General features: G+C 45.3%; 1 protein-coding gene across 1 annotated transcript in view; it reads right to left on the minus strand.

Moving 5' to 3' along the window:
- Window positions 1-18,613, minus strand: part of COG6 (component of oligomeric golgi complex 6) — a 181,314-nt gene extending 162,701 nt beyond the window's left edge. Inside the window, exons 1-4 of the mRNA XM_069758914.1 lie at window positions 18,426-18,613; window positions 16,237-16,380; window positions 13,940-14,011; window positions 4,467-4,525 (exon numbers count right to left, since the gene is read on the minus strand). Coding sequence (XP_069615015.1) covers window positions 4,467-4,525; window positions 13,940-14,011; window positions 16,237-16,380; window positions 18,426-18,542 — 392 coding nt within the window. The 5' untranslated portion in view covers window positions 18,543-18,613. The remainder of the gene's footprint in view (window positions 1-4,466; window positions 4,526-13,939; window positions 14,012-16,236; window positions 16,381-18,425) is intronic.
- Window positions 18,614-25,714: the final 7,101 nt, after the last annotated feature.

Below are 25,714 nucleotides of genomic sequence, written 5' to 3' on the forward strand. Positions count from 1 at the left end.
TGCGCAATATACTACGTCACTAGGAAATATACTATGTGGCTGAGCAATATACTACGTAAAAGCGAATTTGTGGATTGTCCATTTAATCTTTTATTTCTAATTATATTTTTTATGCTTTTTAATGGGAACCTGTCACCCCCAAAATCAAAGGTGAGCTAAGCCCACCAGCATCAGGAGCTTATCTATAGCATTCTGGAATGCTGTAGATAAGCCCCCAATGTATCCTAACAGATGAGATAAAGAGGCTAGATTATTACACCCCCAGAGGCGGTCCCCGTCCGGTTCTGGTCCGATGGGCGTCGCGGTCCGGTCTGGGTCCTCCCATCTTCTTACGATGATGTCCTCTTCTTGTCTTCACGCTGCGGCTCCGGCGCAGGCGTACTTTGTCTGCCCTGTTGAGGGCAGAGCAAAGTGCTGCAGTGCGCGGGCGCCGGGAACGGTCAGAGAGGCCCAGCACCTGCGCACTGCAGTACTTTGCTCTGCCCTCAACAGGGCAAATCAGTACACCTGCGCCAGAGCTGCAGCGTGAAGACAAGAAGAGGACGTCATCGTAAGAAGATGGGAGGCCCCGGACCGGACCGCGACGCCCATTGGACCTGACCGGGACCGCCCCCGGGTGAGTATAATCTAACCTCTTTTTCTCATCTTTCAGGATACATCGGGGGCATATCTACAGCATTACAGAATGCTGTAGATAAGCCCCTGATGCCGGTGGGCTTAGCTTATCTTCGATTTTGGGGGTGACAGGTTCCCTTTAACCTCTGTTAGACTTAGACTTATAAAGGTAGATTTTTTATGTATTTTTTTTTTCTAAAAACAAATAGTTTTCAATTTGAATTTTTTTATGAAGTCATTATTTAGGCTCTTTTACATTTAGCTAAAAATAACAAAAAAAAACCTTTGATTTTGAAGCTTTTTCTTCTACCACATTTCTTACTGCTTGCATGCCTTTTTTTACGGTTCTGCTAATTAGCAACTAATTTCTAAATATTTTAAGTTCTGCGCTATGATGAATATTTAGTAGTTTTCCCCACAGGGAATGTGCCGTTGTGTGTTTTTTTTGTTTGTTTGTTTTTTTTTTCATCTGAGAAGAAGCCGAAATTTGGAGGGATGGATAATCAAAGGCACAGTTAAAAAAGCAAAAAACATTCAATTACTGTCATAGACTGCAAGCGGTGGATGGCTGGAGTAATATTTTTGGCATGGCAGACGAATATGTAGCTCTTTGTGAATAGGGAGCATCTGAATCAACCATGCCCGCCTCATCAAGACCAGCGAGAAAATGTATTAAAAAGTCCATGGCTGTTAATAATTTTGCAAATTGTTTAAAATGTACTAACATCTGAAAATAAAATCTGCACCGTGAGGAGGTATAGATTGGCAACAGAATTTCTGCCGTTTCTTTTTTTTTTTTTTACTTAGAGTGGTTGTCCACTACATGCCGGCACGGGAGGGGAGTGTGTACTTTTTTAGATCAAGAAGGAGTTGTCCTAGTAGTGGACAACCCCATTAAAGATTAACCCCTTGTTTAATTTTTTTTGTTAATCAATAGTACACATAAAAATGGTAAAATATCTTATTGGTGAAATCTTCTTCTTTCTCCTCCTGGACTGATCAACCATTTTCAATTCACTGGGGAAACTCTGTCCTCAGTGAATACAAACTTTCCTGAGAGAGGATCACAGTTGGTGCACATGAGGTTTTATGGAACTAGTAGTGGAAAATCCCTGTCTGCCTCTAGCTCGTCCCCTCTCCATAGAATTGGAAAACACCAACTGATTTTACCAATACATGGAGAGAGAAAGATCAGTCCAGGAGGAGAAAGAAGCCGGCTTCTCTGAAAAAAATAATAAAAATAAATAAATCTGCATTTTTGATCTTTTTATGTTGTGCATAAATTTTATGTTTTTTATGGCTCAGTTTACTCTAGAAACTGTTCTAAAATGCTTAAGTGTGGACTTGTGGTCTTTAGACATTCTGTATTGTATTATAGATCTTTGTCAGCAGAGTTTTATACCCCCAAAACCCCTCAATACAGAACACACTGCTGAATGTTCTGCATCAAAGCAGCTGAAGGCTTTAACACTAATAGCTGGGTATTTGCGCAGAATGTATCCATAGGATATAATAGACGAATACACTGTTCAGTACAAAAAAGTTCCAAGAAAGCCCCCTCAAAAGACACTATATACAGATTTTGCAATGGCGTTCAAGGGGAATGTATTCAAAGGGTCCTTTTTTTTTTATTATTAGGAATAACATTCTTTCTGGCCATTATATGACTGGTATCCTGCATTTTTCATCAGTTTTCTCCTTTTCTGGCCGTGTTCAGTTTTCAGTTGCATCTGAGTTGTTGGGAGGAGACCAGCTGCTATACTGTCTCCCATGCAGGGCTCATAGAGATGGATTCCTGCCCTTCTTTCTATGTAGCACATAGCAGAAGCAGCAGCAGAATTAACCCCTTTACCCCCTCCAAAGAATCCTGTGCACACTGCCGTCTTCATAAACTCCAGAAATATTACCACTAAATAAAAAAAGACCCATATGCTAAGATAAAATACTCAAGGGAACAGTGCAGTGATGCACAAGAAAAATGGAGCCGTGTCCACTATGATGTAAGAAGAGCGGAGCCCGTAGATCACCGCGGGCGGCCGCACACCTACTCATCTACTGGAATTAGGACATAAGGATGACGCTCTGATCGATTCTTCATTTCCCAAAAGGTGAAGTTCCTAAATAACAAGCAGCACCAAGCTGGCCACCATTACAGAGACTGGTGACGGAGCTGCTCCCCTCCCCCATACACCCACCAGTGCTTTATTACATGTAAAGAATAGAACGTCGGCATTATGGACGGTCAGGAAGGAAATCTTTACTTTGCACAATCTACAATGCAGTTAAGATGGCCACTAAAAGGAAAACTTCATCACAGAGCAGATAGCAGCCGGCCGCCTGGCGTTAAATCTCAGTTATGGATATGCTGTCGTATGCCCAGGATGAAGAAGCCGCACTGTGCACATTACATAAGAGGCGATTTACACAAACTGCAGCATGGAACAGAAAGACTGCACAAACAAAAAATAATAATTAATGGACAGTGCAAGAACGAGCAGCAGCAACGAGGCGGGACTCATCACAGGGACCAACAGCAACAAGGCGGGCCTAACCCACGGGGACCAGCGGTAACAAGGCAGGCTTCGACCAAGGGGACCAGCGGCGACAAGGCGGGCCTAACCCATGGGCCTGCGGCAACAAGGTGGGCCTCACCCACGAGGACCAGCGGCAACAAGGCGGGCCTCACCCACGGGGACCAGCGGCAACAAGGTGGGCCTCACCAACGGGGACCAGCGGCGACAAAGCGGGCCTCACCCACGGGGACCAGCGGCAACAAGGTGGGCTGACCCACGAGGACCAGCGGCAACAAGGCAAGCCTGACCCACGGGGACCAGCGGCAACAAGGCGGGCCTAACCCACAGGGACCAGCGGCAACAAGGCAGCCCTCACCCACAGGGATCAGCGGCGACAAGGTGGGCCTCACCCACAGGGACCAGCGGCAACAAGGTGGGCCTCACCCACAGGGACCAGCGGCAACAAGGCAGGCCTCACCCTCGGAGACCAGCGGCAACAAGGCAGGCCTCACCCTCGGAGACCAGCGGCAACAAGGCAGGCCTCACCCATGGGGACCAGCGGCGAAAAGGTGGGCCTCACCCACGGGGACCAGCGGCAACAAGGTGGGCCTCACCCACGGGAATCTGGGTCGACAAGGCAGGACTCATCCATGGGGACTAGCAGATGAGAGGCAGGAGGTGTGCCCCACCCAGCAACAAGGCTGGCCCCACCCTCGGGGACAAGCGGCAAGGAGGTGGGCCCCACCCACGGGAACAAGTGGCAACAAGACGAGCCCCACTTGGCAAGGAGGCGGGCCCCACCCATGGGGACAAGCGGCAACAAGGCGGGCCCCACCCACATGAACAAGCAGCATCGAGGTGGGCACAATGTACAGGAATGAGCAGTAGGCTTTGCATATAAGAAAGTGTAACACAGAATACACCACACAAGTAAATAAGCAGCAAGGAGGCCATCATACAAAAGATGGTGCATTATGAAAGAGCCCAGATCCAATAATCAGCTGTCAGGATGTTTATATATAAGGAATTAGTTTTCTGTATAGACGCCTAAACGAAGGCCTTTTGCAAACAAGGCTGCAAGTGCACTGTGGGCGTGTCCATGCACTTAGGAGGAGGAGTCAGTGCATGAACACGCCCACAGTGCACTTACTGATTATGGCTTTTACTCTAGATTTCTCATGACCGGCACATCAGATCATTTTTACGGTGGTACAAATACAAGTAGGGGCAGGATAGAGGAGCCATGTTACAACACGCAATCTGACACATGATATTGGAGGGGTGTGTGGTCTGTGCTCCACACTGCACAGACGGCAGGCAGACCCGAGTGACACTTACTTTTCTGCTTGCAGTTTCGTCGTCTTCACAATCAGATCCTGGGTTTGTTCTTTTGCTGCCTAAAAAAAAAACAAAAGAAAAAAAAACCTCACTAAGAAATCTGAATAACCGAGACACTAAAGTGCAGCGGTAATAACCGTGCAGCTGATAAGAAGAGCTGCAATAACCATTATACACCAGTATAGGAAGGTTACAGTAGGGCTAATAGCACAGTGAGAGGAGAGCTGCAGCTGTAAATAAGTTTGTAAGGAGACAAACACCAGTTTTTGCTAGTCAGTACACGGCTCACACTGGTAATGCTTCCTTTCATTAAAATAAGTTCTGTAGACAAATTCTCGAAGAGATCAGTGTCCATCCCACGAATCTTAACAGCACATTTAGGCTATGTTCACACACTGCATTTTGGCTGTGTTTCTTTGCTCTGTGGGCAAAACCTGCTCTCTTGGCAGTAATGAAGCCGCTTAAATAAAAACATGCTTTGCTGTGTTTTTAAAGTTCATGTGCCTCTTGTGCATGCTGATAGAGCCTTTTCCTGAGTTTTCTGCACCAAAAAAGCCTCCGTGTTTTGCACTTGCTGCTTTCTATGGGTGAAAAAAAAAAACAATGCAAAAACACTGAAAGAAGTGAAAGAAGTCAGATATGCTGCAGTTTTCAAAAACACAATTCAGTCAGGAAAAAAAAAAGTTGTGCTAAGAGATTTCTGAGCTTTTGCTGGTGCAGTAAAACACAGCTTTTAAATTTGCATAAAAAAGCAGTAAAAAAAAAAAAAAAAGGAGCAAAAATCCAAAAAGTGTGAACATAGCCTTACTTACGAAGAAAGACGTGGATTTCTCTGGACTAAGACATCAGATCACAGACATCAAGGTACATTTTATTCAGCTTCCTATGTGACCATATAGATGGTTAGCAGGATTGATTCTACTGAGATTCCTATTATTGGTACTCTGCTTTTTGAGACTGGGTTCAGCCTGCCATTAAAAGAAATCAATACTAAATCTATGAGCAGATCTGTGTGCTGCTCACCATCATCACGGACAGATGGAGAAGCTGACTGCTCTTGCACACACACACAGAAACACACACACACAAACACAACCGCGAACGCACACACACACACACACACAAACACGGGACTTTACGTTTTGATCAGACAAAACAGAAATAAATACTCATCTTGTGTTATTCTTGCCTTAAAAATGAGAAGGAGCTTGATATAAACTTCAATGAAAACCCAATGTTCCCAATGATACATGTCAAGAACCTCAACAGTACCTTAGTGCTGATCTCTGTATGTCATTTCCATCCCATGACATCCAGTGAGCAAGTTTTTCTCCTAAACCACAGTTGGCATTTTATTTTTCTGATTCAGTGCTCCATAGAGACATTATATGAAAAAATAAAAAAAAATCAGGCTACCGGATGCCACCACTAGGGGGAGCCTGAGAGTTTATCGCAGACAATTTACTATATACATTGAGCAGATACTCTCAGCATTCACAAGGATGACGGACCTAGACCCCTCACAGCAGTATACGTATGCAAAGAGGAGCATAAGCATGAGCACTGCCGCTCTCTGCAATGTCCACCACTGCAATCACACTTCTTCTCGCGGACGAGATTATGTTGCACATCGTGGACAAAGCAACATCAAGATCTCTGGAGATGGACGTGTAACCTTGAGATTGTTGATATTTTTGAAGAATTTGGGTTCTCTAAATTCTCTTCTCTTTCTGTTCTCCATGCTCAGTGTAGCCCCAATAATGCAAAGATTGAGTCAACTTCTCCGCTTTTTATCTGTTTTTTTTTCTCAACACGTGACGTGGAGTGCGCCTGCTCGGGTTAATTTATCGTCCATCACTCAATAAAGCCCTTCACCTCTGTGTTAGGCTATAAAGTGAGCATCAATCACATCGCCACATATTCAGCACACTCTGGTTGCTTAACTCAGTAGTTGGCTACGTCCATCCCCATTTTGGGCCAATAAAAGTTATCTGTGACACTCATTTGCAACTCATGGACATAGTGGGATACCATACTGGCCATGACACGTTGGTAGGGATGGTGCCTGGTACCCACTTCCCTGACTCCTTTCCCTGCTCCTCAGCCCAGATACACACCAGCCATGGGCACGGCTGACACCCCCAACTCCGGTTCCAGACATAGTCTTTCCTGGAATTACATCCGCAGGGGTCACAAGTTTTGGACGCACCAGGGTTGTTTCTGCTGGAGGAAAATGTGCATGGCACCATGCTAAAAAGAAAGCTGGAATACAGTGTAGCTCACGAAGATTTCATTTTTTGACACAGAACATCAATGATGTGCTACATTAATAAAGTGAGCTATAGGTTCTGTTGTACAAACCTCCAGCCTATATAAATTCTCTCCTTTATCCGAGTCCAGTTCTGTTCTGTGAGACGAAAAATGACCATTGAAGGTAAAGGTTGTAAAACCAGGTGACATCTCACCTGCAATAAAGCCACCAGAAGTTGCTGAACACACCAGATGGATCTCCTGTGCCAAGAGGCAGTCACCATATGTTTCCATTACATCTGCTGCCGCCCATTAGCTTAGATGTTATTCTCACCGGCTCCGAAATTCCAATCATAAGCAATGTTATCAGAGAAACAAGCTCCCCGGGCCTTGTAAGACGCAGCGCACAGCTGGAGCTCACTGATCACTCACAGAACATTGCCCAGGTCCCGTGTAACACACATTACAGGAGCACGACAAGTCTTTATGGGGATGTCCACGTAAATAAAGCTAAATCGCCACATAATTGGGTTACATACCGGGGAAGGGTGCGGTCGCCCCAGGATCCCGCACTCAGAGCAGCCCACCAGAAGCTATACTACACTTAACTGGAAAAATTCAAGAAAAAAAAAGTACTGTAATAAATAAAAAAAAACATTAAAAACCAACGTGTTTCAGGGTGGTGGGTCGCCACCCTTTGTGAGGTTTTTTTTTCTTATGGACCAATAATAAAAATAATCAATTCCTTCTGCTACTAACGGATGCATATGCTGGATTTCTCCCCTTCTGTTCATTATCGCCGAGTGCCAGCTGAATACTGCACCCGATAGGAAACACTTTTGAGCCAAGAGGTTCGCACTTGGTGGGACCATAAGACGCTAACTGACTATCTTGAGAGGAAAATGATACCTCAAGGTCTGTGTTTGAAAAAGGTGCCTACTTACATTTTCTGTGACGATTTTTTGAGCTGTTGGAATGTTATCCTTACAAAATGTAGCCAGGAATTAATGGATTTCATCATAAAACATGAGGAACCAAAATTTGAGGACTTAAAAGAAAAAAAAAAAAATAATATATATATATATATATATATATATATATATATATATATTTATTTATTGAAGAGGTGCGTTCCGCTCTTGACAAATATGCAGACAACTGAATACGACAATTTACATAAGAAGATGCAACACAATTTAACTGTGCTTGAGGATACTATATAAAAAACTACAAAATTAGATGGATTATAAATACAACCAAGTGTATACACGGAAAATAGCTAACACCAGGACTGGATCACAAAGACACGTTCACACCAGGATAGGAACATTTCTACTAAACAGGTCTCCGTTTCATCCATGGAACGAGGCTCCACTGATTACAGCTCAGATACATCTTACTCGAGCGTTGCAAGAGAATCCAATGTTTCAGAGTGTTTAACAAAAAGCACAAGAGGAGAAGGGGAAGCGAGCGATCTCAACGTAGGAAACCACAAGAGGTATCCGTGGAGAAACAAGGAGGTTCCCACACTAACTGAGCATCTGAACAGTGTCCTGATTTCATCACCGACTATTCTTTCTGACATACACATTGGGGTCCTGGCTAGGGGGGGACTTCATTTTGTCCCCAGTGAGAACTCCAATGTGTTCAGAACTATTCAGGATGTTAACAAGTTTCTGTGTCTGTTGACTGTAAAAAGACATTTTTATAACAGGTTCTAATGTAACTTTTTTATCTAGTACCAATGAATTCTGTGACAAATTGTTCAATTGCAACAATTATCTACTATATAATTGTCTAAGGGTCACTTCCGTCTGTCTTTCTGTCTGTCTGTCACAGATATTCATTGGTCGCAGCCTCTGTCTGTCATGGAAATCCAAGTCGCTGATTGGTCGTGGGCATTTTGCCACGACCAATCAGCGACAGGCACAGTCTGGCGGCAACATGGCCGCTCCTTCCTCCCCGCAGTCCGTGCCCGCTCCATACCCCCCTCCAGTCAGCGCTCACACAGGGTTAATGACAACGTTAATGGACCGCGTTATCCATACGCAGCATCAATAGTAAAAAGATCTAATGTTAAAAATAATAAAAAAAATAGTTATATACTCACCTTCCGTCGGCCCCTCGGATCCACGACAGGCCTTTCCCGCTCCTCGCCACGCTCCGGTAACCGGTCCATGCATTGCGATCTCACGAGATGATGATGTAGCGGTCTCGCGAGACCGCTACGTCATCATCTCGCGAGACCACAATGCACTCTTGAGATCGGAGCGCGCGAGGAGCGTCAGTTAAAGCTTCCTGGATCCGGAGGCCACCGGAAGGTGAGTATATAACTATTTTTTTATTTTAATTTTTTTTATTTATTTATTTTTTTAACAGGGATATGATGCCCACATTGCTATATACACACTACGCGGGCTGTGCAATATACTGCGCGGGCTGTGCTATATACTGCGCGGGCTGTGCAATATACTGCGCGGGCTGTGCAATATACTAAGTGGGCTGTGCTATATACTAAGTGGGCTGTGCTATATACTAAGTGCGCTGTGCTATATACTAAGTGGGCCGAGCAATGTACTACTTGGGCTGTGCAATATACTACGTGGCCTGTGCTATACACTACGTGGCCTGTGTTATACACTACGTGGCCTGTGTTATACACTACGTGGCCTGTGTTATACACTACGTGGCCTGTGTTATACACTACGTGGCCTGTGTTATACACTACGTGCGTGGGCTGTTATATACTATGTGGGCTGTTATACACTCCGTGGGCTGTGCTCTATACTATGTGGCTGTGCTATATACTCCGTGGGCTCTGCTATATACTATGTGGGCTGTTATATACTACGTGGGCTGTTATATACTACGTGGCTGTGCTATATACTACGTGGCCGGGCACGAACAATCAGCGACAGGCGCAGTCCAGCAACGAATTGGCGGGGGAGTTGAACCACGCTTCGCTAATTGGTCGCGGCCGGCCAAATCCTGTGTATTCAATGTATTATTCTAAAATCTTCATAAATAAACTACATACATATTCTAGAATACCCGATGCGTTAGAATTCGGCTACCATCTAGTATAATATAACTGACAATGCATTTCCTTTGTCTGATTCTGATATTGTGTTTATCGTACTTTGTAAAGTTCGACTTTTTATCTTCTACAGTCCACAGGACCAGCCCTGGACCTCTTCTAGACACTAGATAGAAAATCTTTATGTGACCATGTAAAAACAAAATTATACCGAAAAAAAATCTTAGTAGGGATCAGTTTGAAGCCGTCACAACCTTGTCATTAGACAATCTGACGAGGCTGGATGAGTAGTAGGCATGGACTATACCTTGAATTTGTAACAAGTCTCTGTGATTCTTAAAGGGACTCTGTCACCTGAATTTGGAGGGAACAATTTTCAGCCATAGGCGCGGGGTTTTGGGGTGTTTGATTCACCCTTTCCTTACCCGCTGGCTGCATGCTGGCTGCAATATTGGATTGAAGTTCATTCTCTGTCCTCCGTAGTACATGCAATCTTGCCTTGCGCAGGCGTGTACTAGGTTAACTGTGCTGCAGGTATTTGATAATTTCAAGAGATATTCAAATTATTTTGAATGTTTTTTCATGCGATGTACTGAATTTGTATTCGGTTATTCCACATCATCGTGCCACCAGGGCCATTCAATATCACATTGATCGTTACAGTTCTGAAATGAAACATATTATACTTGTACTTCAATACTCAAGACAATTTTTTCATGTTTAATTCTGAATATTTTTTGCAAATGGAAGGAGGCCTAATGGGCTCAAAATGTTCACCTTCGCTTGCCATCCTATACATGGCCTGGTGGGAACAGAGAAATATCTTCCAATTCATCAAATCCATTTTTTCATGATGTAGTTTGGTACGGACAACATGTCGACAATCTGCCAATTGTGTCGTCTGGCGACATATCGTCCGTACCACATTTTGTTTGTTATTTGAATTCGTATTATCTCAACCTAAGATTTATTGTCCTGGCAACTGCACTCCTTTTCTGGATTTATAGCTTCAAGGTGATCAAGCCGTTGACAAAGTCGATACATCACAATATAGAAAGGACACAAACTTTTTGGATACACACTTTAGACAACAAAATCCCAAATGGCATGAATTTTAAAATAATATACAGGGTGGGCCATTTATATGGATACACCTAAATAAAATGGGAATGGTTGGTGATATCAACTTCCTGTTTGTGGCACATTAGTATATGGGAGGGGAAAACTTTTCAAGATGGGTGGTGACCATGGCGGCCATTTTGAAGTTGGCCATTTTGGATCCAACTTTATTTTGTCCTTGGGAAGAGGGTCATGTGACACATCAAACTTATTGAGAATTTCACAAGAAAAACAATGGTGTGCTTGGTTTTAATGTAACTTTATTCTTTCATAAATTATTTACAAGTTTATGACCACTTATATAATCAAAGTGCTGCCCATTGTGTTGGATTGTCAATGCAACCCTCTTCTCCCACTCCTGACACACTGATAGCAACACCTCAGAAGAAATGCTAGCACAGGCTTCCAGTATCCGTTGTTTCAGATGCTGGGGTCATCTGAAGGAAATTGTCTATGCTGTGAAGATACGAGATGTGCAGCATGGAAAGGTAAGAAATGTAAGTCACCATCCATAATTGTTATGTAGCACTGGTATCTACTACTACATGGTCACCATATGGTGGTAATATCAGTGTAGGTCTTTGTCTTTATTTTTTAGTAACAGTGTGGTCATCTGCTGAGGTTTCCCTATACCCACTATTAGGGGGCAACACTGCAGCTGTACATACGGTTACCTGGTCAGGGCCCTACTAATATCTTTCTGTAGACAGGGTCACAATGGCTATATGATGTCAATAACCAGAAACTGGACTCCTTAAATGTGGCAGGCTGCCCACTACACCAGCGGACCTTTTCACCCACTACACCAGCGGACCTTTTCGCCCACTACACCAGCAGACCTTTTCACCCACTACACCAGCAGACCTTTTCGCCCTCTACACCAGGGGTGTCAAACTGCATTCCTCAAGGACCGCGAACCATGCGTGTTTTCAAGATTTCCTTAGCATTGCACAAGGTGCTGCAATCATTATGTGTGTAGGTGATTAAATTATCACCTGTGCAATACAAGGAAATCCTGAAAACATGACCTGGTTGCAGCCCTCGAGGAATGCAGTTTGACACCTCTGCTCTACACCAGCAGACCTTTTCACCCACTACACCAACAGACCTTTTCACCCACGGCTGTAGTGCTTTATTATCGATTCCTTCCTCTATTCTCAGGTTTTTCACAGCTTTAATTGAAAAAGTATTCAAAGTTGAGACAGTAGAAAGCAAAATCTCTGGTCTGTTTTCACAAGCCGGGAGCAGATGGGATCCCCTTCATTGAACACTACAAATTAATGAAAAATCCTGCGTCCCATGTCACCCGGAGATTTAAAGCAGAGGTAGTTTATTCCTGTAGCTGTTAATAAAGGACACTTTAGCAGAGCTAAGCGAGCTTGTCAGTGTACACAATGCTAAATGAGATTCCAGAGAATTATGGATTAATTGCCTGTGAAATTAAGAGCACTTGGAGAACTTGCCAAAACAGAAAGCACCAAGCAGCCGCCGTACGTTTTCCTCCAAGTCCCGCTAGGCTCGTCTACAGCGAGGCCATTCAGAAAGCTGGTGTTCAGCACAACAATACAATGGTACCCTGGCCCATGAATGCGCGTGTCATATCGCATCATATGAGCCCAGCACATTACCACACACAATATGATAGCTCCGCAGCTGCCAAGTCCAGCACAAAAAGGGATCTGTTTGGACGTCTCCACAAGCCACTCCGGATCCCACATCATGGCCCGCATTTTGTTTGATTTTCAGGACTAAGGCAGATCGCCATCCTTGGCCCGATGCCTTGACAGCAAAAATAATTACCGAGTAATAAAATCAGAGCATGTGATGACAAACATGGATATAAGCCTGTTCTGCTGAACAATGATAAATTAATTTCTTCCTAATTAGCTCAAAGCTGTCCAAAGTTTGTTTTAGATATTAATCCCAGTAATCACCAGGTACACGCTATACGAGCTGCTTAAAGGGAATGTATCTGGATGATATTACTACTGAAAATAGTGGTACAGCTGTAAAGTTCCAATTGCAACAAGAATAATGATATCTATTTTGCGGTAATCCAATGTGCTGGCGGTGAGAAATCCAGCTTTGAAGCCACATGCAAATTTTCCAGGAAGTTTATTGGAGGCGTGTCATTGCACTCTTATGGACACGCCCCCAATGGATTCCAGACTAATATGCATACGGCTTCAAAGCTCGGCTTCTCAGCAACAACACATCAGATTACTATAAAACTGATATAATTTGTATTGTTGCAATTGGACAGATACAGCCACATAACTAGTTTCACTGGTAAAATGGCCCCGACAGGTTCCCTTTAAAAACTGCAATTCTTAGTTAGTTCTGTACACTGTGACCACTATTAAAATTAAGGGATATGGGTGTGACAGATACATCCCTATACACACACACTTGTCTCATATTCTCCAGCAATATCGAGACTAGCTAACATGTCACTCCCTCCTCTATCCTCCAAAACAGAGAGCTGCTCTCATGGACCTAGAGCATCTATGAAGTACATGGGTGGCCATTTATTAGCCATGATCACCTGATGGTCACGCTGGTTTTATTTTTCAAAGGATCCCTTTAAAAAGGGAATCCATCAGAATGATCCACCCTGTATCTGATGTCACTTCTCCCTTTCCCTTCTGGGTGTCTGTAAAAGAAACTGTGAGGCTAAGGCTTTCAACTGCAGTTCAAAGCCATTTTGTCGAGGGCAGAGTGAAATTGCAGTGCGCATGCGTCGGCGCTCTTTGGCCTAATCCTGCGCATGCGCACTGCAGTACTTTGTTCTGCCATCGGCAGGTCTTTTTCTTGTCTTGCAGACCAGATTATTGGCATATATACAGCATATCAGAATGCTATGTAGGAGGGCTTACAGGTCCCGGCCTTATCTCATATGGGAAAAACCTGGTGACAAGTTCCCTTTCATTTATTTTTAAAATCAAATCAAATTTAAAAGTTTATATAATTAAAAAAAGTGATACATTCCTTTTAAGTCTTTGTGAAAATTAACAATTCATGTACATAGAGAACACAGAAAGCTCCACAGTCACACAAGGGGAGATACCTTCAGACGGCTGGTCATGTCCTCACAGCAGTTGCTCATCGCCTGAACATCTTCATTTATACTTTCAAGCTCCTTATTAAAAAAAAATTAAAATTATATACCGTAATTAAAGTCACAAATAGTACAATATTTCATACTCCTGCCGCCGTCGTCGTCATAAGTTATTCAGTTTTGAAGATTCTGAAGGATACTGATAATAGGTGGGCCTACAGGTTGGCGTTTCTTCTCTGAATACATGGGGGCAAATGTATCATTTGTGAATTATGGCAAATGCTGTCAGTTGGGTGCATGTAGTATACAAATAAGAAAACCCGAGTACCTATCTTCTGACCCACCATGACCCCAGATCTGTCCCACAGCAGACACAGAGGGGTCCTAATGACCTGCAATGGGGGCAGTAAGTGTTCTGTCCAGGTGTCCGAGAGATTCTGTGACAAAGGATCCTAACAGTATTAGGCATTTTGCTACCCCAGGGGTACTCTGGTGAAACTTATTGTCACTGGAGATACCTGGCTTGAAAAAGTTGAGAAACGCGGAGCTCTATATAATATGATATATACCGTATATAACCTGCTCTAGAATGACACATAGCAGCACACATCCAACGAGATCTGTGCAGCCGTCATAATGGAGCTGGTTCAGATTGGACACAACTGTAACCAATTCTCAGCTGATAGCAGGACTGGACATTAGACATTAAGATTTCCACTACTTTTTGATTGCTGATGTATCCTTAGAATAGGAAATCAATGTCTGATTGGCCGGGGTCCGCCGATAAGCTGTTATTGGCGTCAGGGGCGGCAGACGCCAGTCGGAAGTGCTCACTTGCGGAGCTGGCCATCTTCTGATAGGGGCCGCCGCAGATTACTGCACATCCGCCTCCTATTGACTTGAATAATAGGCGGATGTGTAGTACCCAGCCGCCACCGCCAATAACAGCTTGAGACTGAAACCTCTGACTTGCGCCCAGTTAGAAGTTGCGATCACAAAATGACAGATCAGCATCAGAGCACCGCCGGGAAGAGCTGAAGACGGCGGCAGGTAGGTGTAACACTAGAGGCAGGAACTTACATCAGTGGCACCACTCCAGTGCTGAAATAAAAGGAACGTTGGAGTGGTGCTTGAATGCTCTGTAGCGTGGAAAAGAGAAGCCAAAAGTGGTGATTAACTACTTCTGTCTCCTCTTCAGGGGCCCCAGCAGTCTCTTAACAAGGTTAAAAAAAAAAAAAAATACATGTCACCTTTTTTTAATTGTGGATGTATTTTTTTTTTCATATCGCTGTCTGTAACAGGAAAAATAATTAGTAACCCTGCAGTTTTCACACTGGCTTCTAGACATCTCTATACATAGCTGATAACAAGGATCAACGTTTTTGCACACACTAAATAAATACTTTAATACAAAGGATAGAAATAGAGTCTGGTCATTGCAGCTACAGTACATGTGGATTTCATGAAACCAAAATAATTTAGAGAGTCTATATAAAAAAAAAGGGACCAGGGCCAGTGTGAAAATTTTAAGATTTATTTTTTGTATTTTTAATACAGATTTTTTTTTTATTTCTATTTTTTTTTTTTTTTTTTTTGGGGGGGGGGGGGTCTCTTCTTCTCCAAACCCTGGGTACCATCCGCACATGAAGCGTTCACTTTATGCATAGTGGGCATAGCCACGTGAGTAAAGTGAGGGTTTCAATGCAATCTTAGGCTATGTGCACACGTTGCGGATTGGGGTGCAGAATTTTCTGCAAAAAATCTGCATCTCCTGGCAGAAAACACATTTGTGTGGATTTGCTGCAGATTTTGTGCGGTTCTGTTGCGGAATTGATGCTGATTTTCTGTGTTTTTTACCGCTGCAGATTTCTATAATGGAAGGGTTCAGAAACGCTGCAGTTCCGCACAAAATAAGTAACATGCTACTTCTTTTGATCCGCAGCTGAGGCGAAGAAAACTAAATCTCCGAGCAGTCACAAATTCTCAGAAGACCACCCGAGCGTGCTCTGGAAAATCCGAGCAACGAGTATACTCGCTCATCACTATTAAGGAGTCATTTAGAGTACAGTCCATGATAGGGTAGAGATGTGCTGTAAACCGTGGCTCCCACTCATGATCTCCCAGCATACCCTCCATTAAAGATCATCACAACTATTTCATTAGCAGCTGAATAGCTGATTATGTCTTTGCTGGATGCTATCCTGCTGTATTCTATGAGTATCGATGTGAACAGACAAGGTGTTTCAAGAGAAAACCAACTAGTATAATTATATACACACATACACATAATAATACACATCACCAACCTCTTTAACATTCTTAAATATAGCCACAAATTCTTCATTTATGGACAGGCTCCGTCGCTCTATATCACCTCGCAGGTTTCTTCGGCTTCTCAAACTGTTTTCAGTAAAGAACGAGGACAGAGACTTCAGGGCTTCCAGCATTTCCTGCAAAGAAGAGGCATATGAAGTCTATTAAAGAACTGTAAATGGGGTTTTTAAAAACTTTCAGACTGATGGCCAATCATTAGGACAGACCACCAATATCAGATCGGTAAGGGTCCGACTAAAAAAAAAACAAAAATCATTAATTCCGGATTTTGCTGCAGATTCTCGGATAAACATCCGCAGACTGTATTTGTGGGTTCCATTTCTTAAGTTCTTCCTGAAGTTCATGACGAAACCCACAACAAGCATGAAAGTGATCTACGAAGGACCTGGCAAAGGCGGCTGAGATCTGGGGGGTTTCAGCCATGTGTAAAGGTCACCAGTAACACCAACTACACTCAGTCTCCACTCCAAGCAACTGGCATGCTCTGCGGGGGGCACAGAGGCTCAGAGTCTACTCAGGGGGGCACAGAGTGGCACACAGGCGCCCCGGGGCTGCACTCCACGTATCCTGGTACATGGGTACACTGGCATGCTCTGCGGGGGGCACACAGGGGTATCACAGAGGCTCCCCCCGGGGGAACAGAGTGGCACACAGGTGCCCCGGGGCTCCACTCCGGGTATCCTGGCACATGGGTACACACCGGCATGCTCTCCGCGGGGCGCACCGGGGTATTACAGAGGCTCCCCCCAGGGGAACAGAGTGGCACACAGGCGCCCCGGAGCTGCACTCCAGGTATCCTGGCATATGGGTACACTGGCATGCTCTGCGGGGGCACAGAGGCTCAGAGTTCAGAGTCTACTCAGGGGGGCACAGAGTGGCACACAGGCGCCCCGGGCTGCACTCCAGGTATCCTGGCACATGGGTACACTGGCATGCTCTGCGGTGGGCACAGAGGCTCAGAGTCTACTCAGGGGGCACAGAGTGGCACACAGGCGCCCCGGGGATGCACTCCAGGTATCCTGGCACATGGGTACACTGGCATGCTCTGCGGGCGGCACACCGGTGTATCACAGAGGCTCCTCCTGGGGGCACAGAATGGCACACAGGTGCCCCGGGGCTCCACTCCAGGTATCCTGGCACATGGGTACACTGGCATGCTTTGCGGGGGGGGGGCACAGAGGCTCAGAGTCTACCCATGGGGGCACAGAGTGGCACACAGGCGCCCCGGGGCTCCACTCCAGGTATCCTGGCACAAGGGTACAATGGCATGCTCTGCGGGGGGCACACCGGGGTATCAGAGAGGCTCTCCTCGGCTGCACAGAGTGGCACACAGGTGCCCCGGGGCTCCACTCCGGGTATCCTGGCACATGGGTACACTGGCATGCTCTCCGCGGGGCACACCGGGGTATTACAGAGGCTCCCCCGGGGGCACAGAGTGGCACACAGGCGCCCCAGGGCTGCACTCCAGGTATCCTGGCACATGGATACACTGGCATGCTCTGCAGGGGGCACAGAGGCTCAAAGTCTATTCAGGGGGGCACAGAGTGGCACACAGGCGCCCCGGGGCTCCACTCCAGGTATCCTGGCACATGGGTACACTGGCATGCTTTGCGGGGGGGGGGGGGCACAGAGGCTCAGAGTCTACCCATGGGGGCACAGAGTGGCACACAGGCGCCCCGGGGCTCCACTCCAGGTATCCTGGCACATGGGTACACTGGCATGCTCTGCGGGGGGCACAGAGGCTCAGAGTCTACCCATGGGAGCAGAGTGTGGCACACAGGCGCCTCGGGGTTCCACTCCAGGTATCCTGGCACATGGGTACACTGGCATGCTCTGTGGGGGGCACACCGGGGTATCACAGAGGCTCCCCCCGGGGGCACAGAGTGGCACACAGGTGACCCGGGGCTCCACTCCAGGTATCCTGGCACATGGGTACACTGGCATGCTCTGCGGGGGGCACACCGGGGTATCACAGAGGCTCCCCCCGGGGGCACAGGTTTCACTTCTTCTATGGTAGAGCCCCCTGCCGACAGGTCTCTAAGTCCCACTACATATGGGGGCTACAAGTCCCAGCACACCCGAGCAGCCACACGCAGCACAGATGTTGGGGGCCCCAGCTGTCACATGTAAACACTGGAGTTCACCCCTTTCTCCCCCTCACCTTGTCATTATCCAGCCGAGTCTCCAGGATTTTGTTGAGTTTCCTAGACAAGGGGTTGGAGGTCTGAGGGGACGCGGACAGGGAGGCGGTGCCGCCATTCATCTCCACCTCAGTCATGGCCCTTCAATACAGCAAACTGATGATATCTTGTGGGAAAGACGTGAAACGCACCTGGAACGCAAAACCAACACGGATTTCCGGGTTGTGCGACACGTCACTAAGCGGAGCGTCTGGCAGGGAGTACAATGCGCATGCTCAGAGCTAACAGAGTCTCTGCTAGTGACAGTGTGCAGACGTCTGACCCTGGACGGATTGTGTGAATGTAGAACTGAGTTTATTGTGTCCAGGGGGGCAAACATTACGGGTCACTGTTAATAAAACAGATTTTTATTGGGAAAAAGAGAAAAACTTTCCATAAAGAACCGTGTATTACAGATAAAATTTTAAGGCGTTCAATCCCAAAATAAAAATGACATTATAAGATTTGGTTGCCACGGTTGCTCTCAAAATATTAAAGTCCAATTTCTTTGTTTTTGTTCTTGATGAGTTCGGGGGATACGTCTCTGGGAGGTCTTCATGATTGGAGCCTGCGGCAACGTTTCCCGCGCGGCTGCGCCTCCTTTTTTTGGCCACGCACCCTCTGAATTTACATTGGGACAGCAGGGCGCTATTTAATGACCGGGCATCCTGGGATTTGGCGCAAGAGACTTAGGCTACTTTCACACTAGCGTCGGAAATCGGCCCGTCGCATTGAGTCGGGCCGAGATTCCGACGCTAGCGTTGTTAGCGCTGCACAACGGGTGCAGTGAATGCATTTCTCTGGCGCATCCGCTGCCCCATTGTGAGGTGCGGGGAGGTGGGGGCGGAGTTCCGGCCGAGAATGCGCGGTCGGAAAAAGCGGTCCGTCTGGAGCAAAAAACGTTAAATTTAATACGTCGCAATGCGTCGGTAATGTTACTTTATGGGGCAAAAACGCATCCTGCAAACAACTTTGCAGGATGCGTTTTTTCCCCTAAACGACGCATTGCGACGTATTAAAAACAACGCCAGTGTGAAAGTAGCCTTAGAAGCGTTGCCTTCCATAAAAGCTTCAGTATGAGTCACAGTGATTTGCCAAGGTTTCCTAATTTGTGGGGGCAGGGGGGATCTTCACTTTTCTTAATGGAGCCTCCGAGATGTTTTGGAAGATTTGTGAAGTATGATGATATTGGAGACACTAACCTCCCGGTGACAACAAAGACGACTGGCATTTGTACGCCGGTGGCCCTAACTAGCTCCAGTTTATCCTTATTCCTCCTTGATATATTCTCCCACATAGCAGATTTGTTGCAGAAATGTCTGGGTCTGTCTTATTCATCTGAATAGAATTTATAGGAATTCCCTGAGTAAAGGGCTCTGCAGGGTCCCATCTGAATGGACCAGAGGCCCAACATGCGTATCTATACCTTCCAATTCTCATAAATATGGGAAGCTGCCGGGGGTATGTCCCGCACGACAAAGATATAGTTGAATGCAACAGCTGAGCATGGTGTCATTTGATCCCTACGCCGCCATTCACTTTGGGTGAAGATTGAAGGACCTACAAGACACATGATAATTTCAGGTCACAAACCTGGCAGCTGAGAAGCTGGACATATAGGCAAATGGGATGCTTGTCTCAGGGCATCACACTTTGTATGAGGGGTCTATGTAGACATCAAACTGAAGGGCTGCGAGGCATTATCCTGTGTGTGGATTGGCATCATACTGCATGTGGGGGACATTAGGGACATAATATTATTTGTGAACTGTACTTAGGGAGACTGTGGGGCATGATATTGTGTGTAGGAGGACTGTATGTGGGGGAACTGTGGAGGCATCATACTGTGTGTAGGCGAATGTACTAAAGGGCATAATATTGTTTGTGGGGGCATCATACGATGTGTGAGGGAATTATTCTGTATGGCGGGCAGGGTGGAAGCAGTGAAAGGGTATCATTCTGTGTGTGACTACTTCTGGTACCCCCATAGAGAATGGTGCGCACGTTCGGCCATCACTGCATCCCAAATGGCATTTGCTTTGCCTTGTTCTCGGAGTCTGTGAGAATCCCAGTGGTAGATTCCTACTGATCAGCAAGATGTCACCTATTCGTTATCCTTTAGAAATGTCACGCCTCAGCTATGCAGGCAGATGCACGCTCTAGCGGGACGTTCCGGGCCAGACAGATTATACAAATGGGCCTTGGGCAATTTAGAACCTGGAATAAGATTAATTGTACAATCATAAGGACGATGTGGTGGGAAGACCTCCGCCTCATTTTCGGAGAACACGTCCCCAAAATCCTTCAGGAACTCCGGAATACCCTTTATATCAGCGGTCTGGACTAAAATATAACTTTTAATATAATTTTACCAAATAAAACAAAAAACAAAAGTGCAAGGTGCTTAAGACACTAAGATACTAAAAACACATTGGAATGCATACATGCAGTACCGGTATACTTCAGATTGACCCCTTGTATGCTGGAGACCATCTCCCAAATCCACTTAGTGTAAATCTGTACATAACAAATAGTCCTGTGTGATTAGGCTTTTATGGGCGATTCACCTATATTGCCCCTATTGTCTCTATTCCACATGTCACAATTTATACAGCATCACTTACACATAATAGACCTTATATCAATGCTTATCAGATCTACCTGTTTTACCCTGATACCCTATGTATAGTGACATATACTTAGAATGAAGGGTGTTTGTGAAAGCAAGAAATCCGGATGGGTGAGATCCTTCTAATTTGCCATGTGTATCTCTGATAGAAATGTTAGGAAATCCCATATAAACCTGGTGAGGAGATGGGTAAAAGTAACTGCAGTGAATTGATAAAACTGACTTGACCCGGGAACTAACATTCTGAATGCTTTATGACCCTATAGTTCGGTGTATAAATTTGATGTATATGTCACCATACATAGGGTATAAGGTTAAAACAGGTAGATCTGATAAGCATTGATATAAGGTCTATTATGTTTAAGTGATGCTCTATAAATGGTGACATAGAGACAATAGGGGCAATACAAGTGAATCGCCCATAAAGCCTAATCACACAGGACTATTTGTTATATACAGATTTACATTAAGTGGATTTGGGAGCTGGTCTCGAGCATACAAGGGGTCAATCTGAAGTATACCGTTACTGCATGTATTCATTCCAATGTGTTTTTAGTATCTTAGTGTTGTACGTCTTAAGCACCTTGCACTTTTGGTTTTTGTTTTATTTGGTAAAATTATATTAAAAGTTTTATTTTAGTCCAGACTGCTGATACAAATATATTATTGATTGGATTATACCACTAGCTAAAAAGACTCCGGAATACCCTCCAGATTAATGGCAGACAAAAAAACAGCAGAAAGAAAACCATTGGAACAATTAGGACCCCATTTAACAATATCAGGAGATCCCGAGTCTATAACAGGATTATGTCTCTCTAACCAGGGAAACCCCAACATCAGATGATCCAAAAGTGTTCTCCTGGACTGGCATCTCAAAGCAGAGTCATCCCAGGTTAGAGGACCCTCCCGAAGCAACAAAATAATTATCCCCACCCATTGACTTTCATCTCCTGAAGATCTGGGTCTAAGGGATCAAAAGTATCTTACAACCCTCTCTGAATGTAAGAAACCTCTCTTTCTCTCCGGAGAAAGTACTAGGGAGCCTGTAAGGAAATACCAATGGGGTTAGATTGCTTAACAGCTGATTTTGTCATGGAACCCTGAAAAGATTTTACCGTTTCAGTAAGCTCCCACTGGAGTTGGTTGTGAGAGGAAGCAAGAGCCCTATGTTCCACTGAGAAATCATGCATCATTTGGGATAGACTTGACATCTGACCCGCAAGAGTGTGCAGCGGATCCATAAGGAGCAGAGCAAAGAAAAAAAAACTCAGTGGTCAGTTATAATGTCAAGCCGCAGCTATGCAGGCAGATCGACGCTCCACTAGATGGCAGTAGAGTGAAGGGAAGACTGCAACACTTGCCAGAGCAGACCTGCAGCGCTGCAGTGAAGGCCACCACCAGGTGGCGACAGGGTAGCCAAACAAGCCGTGTCAAAACCAGGAGAGTAACGTAATACAAAGGGGAAAATCAACTCAGAGTCAGAGACGCGCCAGAGGGTCATTTCCAGACGGAAGTAGAAGTACCAGGAGCAAAAGGCAGAGTCAGGTTAGAGACAAAGACGAGTCAAGTACCAGAGAGTCCAAACATGAAGGGAAAACACTGAGTCGGAATGGGGGAAGGGGAATGAACAGACACGGGAACAGTGAGGAATAATCGCAGCAGGACAAATCTCAATATAACCAGAGTCAGGTAGTCACGCCATAGGCAGAAGCTATACTGACACCGCCTGCAGGATGCAGCGGAGCTAAATAGAAAACCTGAGAACAGACTGAGGCTGAGAAAAGTTTATGCCTGACATGATCAGTCCGGGAAAAGGGAAGACATGACTCAAAACCCGGTCTGGATCATGACAAGATAATTGATGACTTCTGAAGATGGGGATAACGCTTTCAATAAGTACACCTACCTCATCTCGATCCAGAGGTTAAAAACGCCTCACAAAAAACACAATGGTATGTAGAAAACATCATTTTCTCCTATTACCACCAAATCGTGGCTACTGCCTTATTAGGATTCAAAATAAGGCCAAAAAAAAGTAATAGGTTTAATAGATCTCTGGGGCACATGTATCTCCACTAAGGAGAGCTACAAACCCCCATGCTGTGAACAGAGAGGTGTCCACTAGTAATGAGCGATCGTGCTCAGATAAGGTGTAATCGGAGCACGCTCACGCATCACTAGGGCCACACATGTAAGCATGCTCAGCTATTTTTGGGACTCACATGTAAGTAAAAGGAGAGTCCATATGACGAGGTTCGATGAGTGAGTGAACCCTAGTTCTAAAGATAAGTGTGGATACCATAGGTGGTGTAAGATCTGTGCCGGTTTTTGTACCTCCTGGATCTGACCCAGCTATCTGACTATCCTTCTTGTCAGCTTGCTCCAGCAAACATCATCTGACTCCATAGTCCCAGCCCAGGGACCCCAGTATAAGTCCAGAACTCTCTACAGGGGTTAAACGGTGAATGCCAGGAAACAGAGGAGCTAGTGCCAGGCCTGTTTGTTGTGACCATTTTGGAGCTGTCAGATGACCACAAACAGAGTCTGTGTGACAGGTGGTCTGTGAAGATTGCAATAAATGTCTAAAATGGGAATTCTTCTTTAGTATAAAAGTATCCATGTCAGTCAGCCGAGCTCCAATAGAAGCTGTTTATTTCCTTTTACGCGGCCACTACAGGAAGATTTTAGAGTGACACATGCCCACTAAAGGGAACCTGTCACCAGGATGATGCCGTCCAGACTGCAGGAATCATGTTATAGAAGCAATTGAAATATAGTTTTATGATAAAAGATTCAGTATAACCTGTGATTTCGTAATTTCAATCTCTGATTTTTCTGGTGTTTCGTCCAGTGGGTGGTCCTATCAGTCACTGATAGCTTTCTTTATACAAGTGTGTATAGAGGGCAAACTGTCAATCACTGATAGGACCTCCCACTGGACCAAGAATCCCAGGAAGAGCAGAGGTTCCAGTGATAAAAACACAAGCTATACTGAATCCTTTCTAACAAAACTATCAATCTGCTCAGGTCGTCCTGCTCTATAACATGGTGCTGCAGATTGGACGACATTGACAAGGCTCTACTCACATGTCTATTCAGCCGCATTCCTTTTGTCTGTTCCATTTTAGGAACAAAGTGATCCGCTACATCAGTTTTGCAAACAGAAGCAGAGGGGCCACGGTGATTGTTAGGAGGTCTTTTTAGTGTCAGTATTTTAGAAATGAAAACTGCAGACCCTATGTCTCCCCTTCGATAAAATATGTAACCCAGCTGGATCCCATAATAATTAATGGGGCCCCTATGCTGCTATTTGGATAAATAATGTCACAAATGTAAGTGATGCTGTGAATATAAAAGGAATACTGATAGATTTAGTGTCACAACTCGGATGTCGGGTGACCCACGACCATGGACTCCTTCCCTGTCTCTAACGTTAGGGGGCACCCTAGCTCACCCTGTTCCCCGGGTTACTTCTGAAGGTGAAGATGCCGGGGCTACATACTTTTTACCTTATCTCCTGAATCCACCCTCCATCTGTTCCCTTAACCCACCCAGGGAAGAGGGGAGCTGCCTTGCACCGCAGTACACCAACCCCACGAACAAGGCAACGCGAACAGGGCAATGGAAAAATACCAGACATGCAAATATTCACTCGCATATAACAGAGGTATGCATCAGGGAGTAGAGGATAGGATAAACCCACAGTAAGAGAAGGAAAGGTAATTATCCCACTTACTAACCCAAGCAACAGTCACTGATAAACACACCAAACGCCTTTTCATATAACAACCAGAGTCCTGGTCGTTGCAGTAATGTCGCTCTTCCACCAGGGGGAGTGATGTTACTTCTGATGGCACCAAAGGAGTTCACCTTGCCAGATATCACAGCCACACACACACTTCACATTCACGCCCCCTGACGAAGGAGCTTCCGCTCCGAAACGCGCGTCGGGCGGACGTGTGCACCGGACCTAGGCTACTTTTTGACCTCCCTGCTACAGGTAACGTACAGCTGTGTTTATGGCCATGCCGCCTTGCTACATTTTTGGCAGTTATAAGTGTATGATAGGATTGATGGTCGTGTTCGGCCATGGGAGAGAGATAATATTATGGTAGGCAGTCATTGTTACACGGATTCTTTTGCTGCTTTATTGGTTGGTTAATACGGTGTGGTCCTGCGCTGTATAGTACATCTGGACATTAAACCCACTGTGGTAATACTTTGGATACAGCATTTTATTGCATGATCTTTTGACTTACAGCGCGGGCACACAATATAACTTTCTAGCTTGCATTATTTACGGGTATTTGTATCTACTAATGAGTGTTTCTACCATATGGTAGCCTGGGGTCTTTTAGGTCTACACGTCCTGTTGTACAGTGGCGACTTGCTGCGGCGACCGCCACCATTAGTTCACTATGTTTCATTGTTGTCCAGGAACTAGTATGCTTTTAAATTTGATGTATTTGTACTAATAAAAATTATCTTTATATGTGATATACCCAGTATTGGTCGTTTTTTCTGTGGTTTCCACACATTCCAGTCCACCAGGGGGAGCTAAGGGTTCTATCCACTAGGCCACTCCTCACACAGGGTAAAACTGGTGGGTTGGTTAGGAAGTCAGTCGGAGGAGAGGAG

This window comes from Ranitomeya imitator, chromosome 3 (assembly GCF_032444005.1).
Source record: "Ranitomeya imitator isolate aRanImi1 chromosome 3, aRanImi1.pri, whole genome shotgun sequence".
Classification (NCBI taxonomy): domain Eukaryota; kingdom Metazoa; phylum Chordata; class Amphibia; order Anura; family Dendrobatidae; genus Ranitomeya; species Ranitomeya imitator.